The sequence below is a fragment of the Jatropha curcas genome, chromosome 11 (assembly GCF_041381405.1).
Source record: "Jatropha curcas cultivar XTBG-Jc1 chromosome 11, XTBG_Jcur_1.0, whole genome shotgun sequence".
NCBI lineage: Eukaryota > Viridiplantae > Streptophyta > Magnoliopsida > Malpighiales > Euphorbiaceae > Jatropha > Jatropha curcas.
Genome location: NC_143161.1, coordinates 22045328 through 22054374, shown reverse-complemented (window position 1 = coordinate 22054374; position 9047 = coordinate 22045328). Strand labels below are relative to the sequence as shown.

The following is a 9047-nucleotide window of genomic DNA, read 5'->3' as shown; positions in this document are numbered from 1 at the left end:
TTGACATGACTTAATTTATCGATATCTCATTATTTTCATTAAATTCATTGACTTCAAATATCTGAATTTCTTCTGGAAATTTATTAGTCATGTCTAAGGTCTCTTCTAGAGTTTATTCTTCTAAAGTTTTTCTTTATAGAATTTGCATATATAACATATTTGCTCCTTTTTATATTTAATGATTCTTGTTCTTAGAACTGATCAATCTACCACGCTTCAAGTGTGCAATAGATTTATTAATATAGGGAATTTATCATTCAATGAAGGACTTCAATTCTAATAGGAGTCTACCAATTGATTTACTATATTTTTCAAAAGAATAAAAGTTTTGAACTTTTAGTTCATACAACCCTATGAGAGGATCAAAATTTGATAACAATCATTATTTTCAATAATTAACATTTTCAGCTACTTATTCTCTCCTCCTAATATTGTGATCCATAATAATCAACAAATTTGGAGATAGACAATTCTCTTTATTTAAAATTCTAGATATTGAAATGAAACTTCATACCCGATATATTTGTAACTTTCATTGAGGATCCATTTTAGTGTGTTCTAGTACATATTTTGAATATATATTGCATATTCAAAGATTCTAAAATAGATCTATAATCAAAAGATGAAGAATCTATAATAACTTGTCAACTTGATACGAATAATTACTATTATATGTAATAGCAATATCCCTATACATAAATAGGGAGCTTTGTTTTCATAGACATGAAAAATTCATTAAATTTTGAAGGAACTTTCGATTTTTTAAATAAATATCCATATGAGGATTTAATTTCTTTTTGCATCAATATTGATCCAAATTAGCCAACCGATCATTGTCAAACAATAAAAATATTTGAATACGTAAACTTCTAGTTTTCAACTATATTCATTACAATTATTATCTTTATATGATATTCATTTCCTCGAATATCCTTAAAATAAATTTCTACAAGATTAAAATACTGATAATAATATGTAATGCATGAAAGTCATTTCTCTAAATAATAATATTTACTCTTCAAGAGCTTTTAATAATTCTTTTAATATCAAGGCCAATATTTGCCTTCATATATTTTGGTGTACAAGTACATAATCAATATGTCATATTATCTTTTACCACTTCTAGTGGTAAGATTTAATTTGATTACTTGTGGTTACTACAATTATAAAGGTTAATAATTCAATAATGATCTTATTAACATTCTCAATGACAAGAATATTATTGTCATTATTCACACTCTCACCCAATATTATACGTTATTGCATTCACTTCAGAGAATGAAATAAATCCAATTGTGTGGATTTCATTTCATGATATTTTCTGTATCATAATTATAACTATGTCATTGTTTTTTGTTTATGCCCAGTATTATTATTATTATTATTATATACCATTTCATTCACTCCAAGGACTGAAAACAATTTTATTATGTGAATTAAGAGCTTAATTTTTGTTTAATAACAAAAAAACTAAAACTTATTTAAAATCAACAATCGATATATTAGAACTTTTTTTTCAATAACACTACTGCATGAGTATATTCAAAAGTATAAAATATTATCCACGATTTATGGATTAAATATAATAATATTGTAATTAATAAATAAATCAGCAAGATCTCATAATTTGTACCACATATTTTTTTAATGGAAACATGTCTAAAAGGAAATCTAATATTGTGCTAGCCCAATAATTTATTTATAATTTTTTTGGCTACACATTTCAAATTTAAATTTTCTCAAATTATTCAAAAAACAAGTTGATATATAATTAGTAAATATCTAGTGGAAGAAAATTATTGCTTTAGTGCAAATTCGATTCATTTTTTTTTTCTTCCTCGCTGTGTCCTCAGGACACATAATACCCATATATAAAAATAATTAATAATTAATATATTAAATTCATAAATCTAAATCTTGTAGGATTTTACATGATAAAATAACTATAGCGAACTAATTTGATTTTTAAAATTACTAGTCTTTTTTATGACGTGCGTTACATATTGACAATGCTCGTTATATGTTCATTTTTTATACTCTTTTAATTTTTTATCTATATAATATTAAAGCATAAGTTTTTGTTTAGATTAAAATAAATTCAATTGGTTAATTTGTATTAGACTTTGCCGCATAAGGTACTTGCAATATTATTTCTTATGTATTTGATTCTATTTTTATATATTGAAGTGGTCTCAAAATAAAATTCAATCCAATCTTTATACATAATCCTTCAGTCCCTAATTATAAATACAGATTCTTAAAACCCTGATAGATACTTAAAAAGAAAATCAAGTTATCACTCAATCCCAAATCAATACCTATACATAGCTATAATCAAAAGTAATAATAAATTTTTCTTACTGGTAGGTAAAAGACAAGAAATGAGATAATAATCTAAATTAATAATGGTAATCATTTTGGCTACAGTGTTAGTATTACTTACCCAGTACATTAGAGAAAGGAATACATAAACACACACACAAACTCTTGAAACCAAAAAATAACTAAAACCAGAAATATCTATATCTGATACTTTTGGAATTTCATAAATTTTTTTTTTTCAAGTCAAACATATTTAGGATATAAAAGAAGAAATATCAAAAAAAAATTAAAAATGCTTAATTAGAAGGCCATCTATTTATTGCAAGGGAGATATAAATCTTTTACTAAATTAAAATGATAGTGGTTGTAAATTAATTCAATAACGAAAAAGAAAATAAAAAATAACAAATTTTTATTAAGAATAAAACTCTTTTAAGAACTCAACATATAACAAGAAATGAATTATATTAAAAAAATTACCAATTTGAATTTCAAAAATAACCATGGAAATGATATAATTTAATTAAATTTGATTTTGATCCATAAAAAAAAAAATAAAGCCAAGTCAATAAATAAAAATTACAAAGCAAATCATGCTAGAATCCAATATTAGTCAGTTAATGAATTTATTTTAAGTATATTTTGTTTATCTATTCTTCTAAGAACTCTTTTAAGAACTCAACATATAACAAGAATCCAATAAAACTCTTTTAAGAACTCAACATATAACAAGAAATGAATTATATTAAAAAAATTACCAATTTGAATTTCAAAAATAACCATGGAAATGATATAATTTAATTAAATTTGATTTTGATCCATAAAAAAAAAATAAAGCCAAGTCAATAAATAAAAATTACAAAGCAAATCATGCTAGAATCCAATATTAGTCAGTTAATGAATTTATTTTAAGTATATTTTGTTTATCTATTCTTCTAAGTTGTAAATTTAAAATAAATAAATAAGTTAATTAAATAATAAAAAAAGATTACATAAATTGTTGTATTCTCTCCAAATAAACCTATAATTTTTCTTACAACCATACAAAAAACGAAGAGTATACTTTTTTCTTTTTTTATTATATATATTTATTTATTCAAAAAATAATTTTTAGAAATTATATCCAATCGAATAATAAAATGTAATTTTTTTTATCTTAACCACAAATATCCCAAGCCCACTAGGTAAGAATGAAATCTTGCTAGCACCGAGTTATCCCAAAAAAGGATAAGGTACTCCCAACAGTATTTCCTCTATCCATAAGGATCGAACCTTCAACCTCACCTAAGGGAGAAAAGTATCAAATCACTCATTCAAATACTCGTTGGTATGAAATGTAATTTTCAAATCGGCTACGACTAAGACTATTTTAGGATATTCCAAATTTCATTGAAGGCGATATCGAAAATCTCATTATCCCCCCTATTTCTACATTTATATATATATATAGTATAGATAGTCTATATAATAACCAATCAAATATAAAATTCAAGATTGAATTTGTATTTATAATTCATATCTAAAAATATATAGATGTCAAAATTGTATCTAGAATTACTTTTAAAACGTGAACAAACTTAGATATACAACTTTTAAGTTTGGTTGTCACAAACCATATGTTATCCTCTCTTTAACCGACTTCATAAAAAAAGTGAAGTAGCATAGAAGTTAATCAAGAAAATAATACAACAAAATCAAAGAAGTTTTTGAACAAATTCATGATTAAAGCTTCGTGCAAAATGTCAGAGTCTCATACTAATAACGTGTTATGAAATATAGAAAATAGAGAGAATATAAAGAAACGGAGTAGAGAGAATATAGAGAGAGTAATTCTTATTCATCAGAAAAGTGTAAAAATACAAAGTTAAAATATCTCTATTTATAGATACAAGATACATACTAAAGGAGATAATCATATATTCCTAAGGACATTACTATATATTCGAAAAGAAAACCATGACAAGATAATTAAATGGATATTCACATAATTATAATATTCATAATAAGTTCCTTAATACCTTGAAAAGAAAATGGAAAAAAAAAATACATTGGAGTGATATTTAATATTAGAGGTGTGCAAAACTATCGATCGAATCAAACCGAAAAGTGAACTGATCTATTTCGATTCGTCAATTTATTTGTTTTGAACTGGATTCATCGATTGAGCTTAAACCAAACTGACATGGGAAAAATTGAGCAAAACCAGCGATCCAACTAATTGGGTTTGAGACAATTTAATTCAAATGCTAATTTCTAGTCGCGAACGTTTGCAACCCTATGTACTATCTTCTTCTGTTTCATAATTTTTTATATGAAAAATATTTCACTTTTTCACTCATTAAAACAGGGCATACACACAAAACAAGGTCCTTTTTTGCAAAGCTATTTTTCATTTTCTGATGGAAGATAACCTAGCTTTTTCAACAGCCTTATATATAAACAATTCCTTACTAGTGTCCAAGAGGAACCAAACAAGATTATGACTGTAGCTGCAGGATAAAAAAACATCAGAAACTCCATTGCAACAGACAAACAAGCTGGTGCTACTCTTGTAATTTTTCCCGAAACCCAAGGGTATCTTGGTCAGCTTAATCACTTTTAACAACATAGGGCTGCTTCTTCCTCAATTATTCTAAGCATTTGGTGTACTGCCCCTGCTATGTCATCCACACATGTGAGTTGGCATTCTTCTTCAAGCTGCAGTGAGAATCTTCAAATTTTAGTTCAAAACTCAATCATTATTTTCTAAAATTATGTGAAAAGTTCTTACATTTCCAAACATGGAAAACACCAAAAATACTAAGAAGCAATATCTCATCACCTCCATATCACAATAATTGATAGCCATTATAAAATCTACCATATCCCAAATTGTTAAATTATAAAAATTTATACATTTTTTGCATGAAACGCTCATCAAATTCTCATAATCAAAATTGCTTAATAACACTATCAAAATCGATTGAGAACACCATAATACATGTTTACAGATGCTTTTTATTTTTTATTTTTTTAATGATGTTTTAAAAATGTTTAATAACACATAATGTTATAAAAGGAACACACACACAAACACTTACCTTGGCACTGATTGAGTAGAGAACAAATGGCTCCGAAGAAGTGACATTGATATGAAGAATGGTAAGGTGAAGTGTTTGAAATCCAGTAACTAACTTGGAGAGCTGTCTGTAGCATTTTCTAGAAAGAATTCTAAGATTTGCGTGGGTTTCTACCAAAGTGACCTCAATGTCAGCTATTGCTGCTTTAGTTTTTGATGTATGCTTGTTAGGCATTTGAGACCAAGTGTATTGAGGATACACAAAAAATTGTGAAAAAGGAGGTGTTAAAAACTTAGAGTCTGTGCTACCATCTTCATCGTTGTCTCCTCTTAACCCATTTTGTAATTGCAGCTTTTTTGCTTCAAGATATTGCAACAGATGCTCCAACTCCTTCACAAACTCTATAGCACCACCTACTATGGAGGCCTGGTCACCCTGAAATTGAAAAAGTTGTTTACACTTTTCAGTAAAAGGCATAGATAAGAAAAAAATTTTTGAGATGAAATTGAATATTATCTCAAATATTATTAAATTTATGGCTTGGCCTCATCTGGCAACAATCTCTGCTTTGTTTATGAACTTACAACATTTATATAAACAAATTATACTGAACTTTACTATTTTATGAAATAATGATTTCATAATTAAATTCAAATCAAAATTAAGAGCAGTATCAGCTATTAACCTAATGAATCTTAATCTTCAAAAGTCTTGAGAGCAGCAAAAATCCCTTTCTCCCTTAATATTCAAAAAATAAAAATAAAATTCCAAAGTTGCCAAAGTTGCATGGTAAGATGATGATTATGATGATGATTATTATAATTATTACTATTATTATTTTGTCATAAAAAGTTTACTAATTAATGTAAAACGGATTTGATTAAAGAAAACAAACCCTTTGGACATAAGATTCAGGCATGAGAGATCTCAAAACAGCAAGATGTTCATTCATCTGTTTTCGCCTGTTCCTCTCAACAGCAATGTGAGTCATTCTTTGAGTCTCAGCTTCTTCTTTGTTCTTACATACTCTTGGTTTTCTTCTTCTTTTCTTTCTTCCTTGAACACCCAAACTCTGCTTCCACTCTCCGGCATCCAGTTCCCTAAACCGCCTTTGTTGCGCGGTTAGTGAACTACTATTCGAAGAAGTGCCATGGTTTTGAGGTTTCAAACTGGTCTCCAATAAGGGACTTGTCTCTAAAGAGTCATGACTATTGCTACATGGGGTTGCAGAGATAGTGTCATAGATAATGAAATTTAAGAACTCACTGGAAGATAGTGCTTCTAGTGTCATTTCTCTCAAGCTACAAAAATATTGTTATCTGATATGTTTGCTAACTTCACCCTCTACAAGAAACTTATACTACCTACGTTGCACTTCATCGAAAAGTTGACAACCACCGCCTAACAGCGAAACCCAATTTTTTAGAATTTTAACATCGCTTTGGTATAAATGAACTAAAAATGTGGAATTCATTTATAAATGAATTCTAAATAGTATTGAATTGTAAATAAATTTTTCACGTTTGGAATAAATTTTAGAATTGAAAAAGTTATTTGCTAATTAATTTCTGATATATACTTAACATGATAATTTTAGAAGCCTAGAAGGATATGAATAGTTTGTCATACAATTTCAGGTTGTTTGTATTTATAGAATTTATTTGGAAATTCCATCAGTCTTAGTAGAATTCCATATAATTATATTGAAATTTCATAGAACTAAATTTGCAGAATTAAAATCTTCACTTTTTTTTCCATTCCAAATACTCAAATTTGAATTTATAAATCAAAATTTGTCGAATTCATTGATTGCAAATAGCAATACGGATAGTTTGGTTTACTAAGTAGAATAGAATAACCGCAAGTAGGATAGTTACCATATGGAATAGAATACTTATTATTTTCTTTATATAAAATTTACTATATTTTATAAATTTTTGAAAATATGTATTATAAAAATGAATTATTGCACATTTAAATGCTTAACCAAAAATCTAGAGTGTAAAATTATTATTATATAAAGTAATCATTTGTTTGAACAGAAAGTACGAATAGTTTTTCTATATGAAAATAACCCTCAATTTGGAAGGTTAAATTTTGCAATAATTCACTCCAAAGGACTTATATTTTGTCATTTTTTATGCTTAGAAATGAGATAAATTAGAATCGTGTGGTATGGATGGTCTTCTTACTCTTCTCACTTTAAGTGAAGAGTGACCACAAGTGTTCTTACCAATTTGATAAGTTCAGGAAAAGGCTACCCCATATTATATTACCCGTAGTATTATTTCGGCCATCGACCTCCCTATAAATCAAACAAATGAGATAAATTTAAAAAAAAAAAAGACAAATGATTATTAAAGTACTAGAAATCATTTCATTTTAAATCTTGACGTATAATTGGACCCGCAATCATATTACTTAAATACCGTGATAATTTATTTCAGTGTCCTAAATTTATAATAGTTGGTTGTAAATAAATAAAGACAATTGTAAATAAAATCAATTGAATTCATTATATTTACTTACAAATATTTATTTTTCAATAAAATGAGATTGGTTTGAGTTTTCCCATACAAACTCTGAACTATTTTATTTCTATCAGATTACATATTAGTTCAAAAACCAAACAAGGGGTATGTGCATGAGAGAGAGAGAGAACGGGAGGGTAAAAATGTAGGGTAAATATAGTAAAAGAGAGAAAGATAAGGTGCACGTGAGAGGGAACAGAAAAAGTTCTGTGCTGTTCTGCTTATAAAAGTGACCAAAAAGAAAAAGAAGACAGTTTCTCTCTCTGATATGCGTTTTAGGGTTTGGTTCCCAATTTGATAGATAGCGTCAACGCTCGCTGGCACAGTTTCCGCAATGGAGAGGCAGAGAGAGAGGAGAGTGGGGGACCCAAAATCCATATAGAAATATGCATAAAAACAACACTAGCAGCTGTGTAAAATCTACTCCTCACATTCAAATCTGTGTTGGTTTCGCAGCAAATGACTGGCTCTATGCGTTGCTCATTTACCCCCTTGATTCTCATCTCATTATTTAGATACAAAAGGGAAGCTTTTCTTTTACATGTGATTGACAACCCATGTCGCCATATGCATCTTATGCTTTTGTCTCTTTTGTAGACGTTGATTTTACCTTTAATCTTAGCCCTTCATCTTTCTACTTGCCAATCCAGTGGTCGATGGCTTTACAGATCCATAGCATGTTATAACGGCGGAACACATAATTTAGCCATTGAATTTTGACAAATAAATTTTGTAGCGCCCTAAATTTCAATTTTTGAAACATTTCACATTTCTTTACATTAAAAACAATAAATTTTTAAGGTTTGTTGGCTTTTACGTATAAAATACTGATTTAGTATGTGATTAATATAACTTTTGGAACCATAATTTTATATTTTTAATTTTTCAATAAATATTTAATCGATCTAAATTTATAAATTAAATTGATAAATTCAAATAAAGTATTTAACATGTATAATTTTATAAGTTTAAGGATTTAATCGGTCAAAACAAAAATGAAGGTGCCACAAAGTGTTTTTTTGTAAAAAGTACAGGGTGAATTAATGTATTGAGCCTATTATAATTGTGGATCCAGTAGATAGGGCATTGTATTCAATTGCAAACCGAATCAACCCAAAATTTCCCAAACCAAAAT

The 9047-nt window shown here is 27.5% G+C and overlaps 1 protein-coding gene across 1 annotated transcript; it reads right to left on the bottom strand.

Annotated features, from left to right (window-relative positions):
- Positions 1 to 4129: 4129 nt before the first annotated feature.
- On the bottom strand, positions 4130 to 6838 carry LOC149492741 (transcription factor bHLH71-like). The gene is made up of 3 exons (XM_089715826.1): positions 6277 to 6838; positions 5403 to 5816; positions 4130 to 5019 (listed from the first exon to the last, which is right to left on the bottom strand). The coding sequence occupies exons 1-3, from the start codon at positions 6670 to 6672 to the stop codon at positions 4921 to 4923; spliced, it is 909 nt and encodes a 302-aa protein (XP_089571952.1). The 5' UTR covers positions 6673 to 6838; the 3' UTR covers positions 4130 to 4920.
- Positions 6839 to 9047: the final 2209 nt, after the last annotated feature.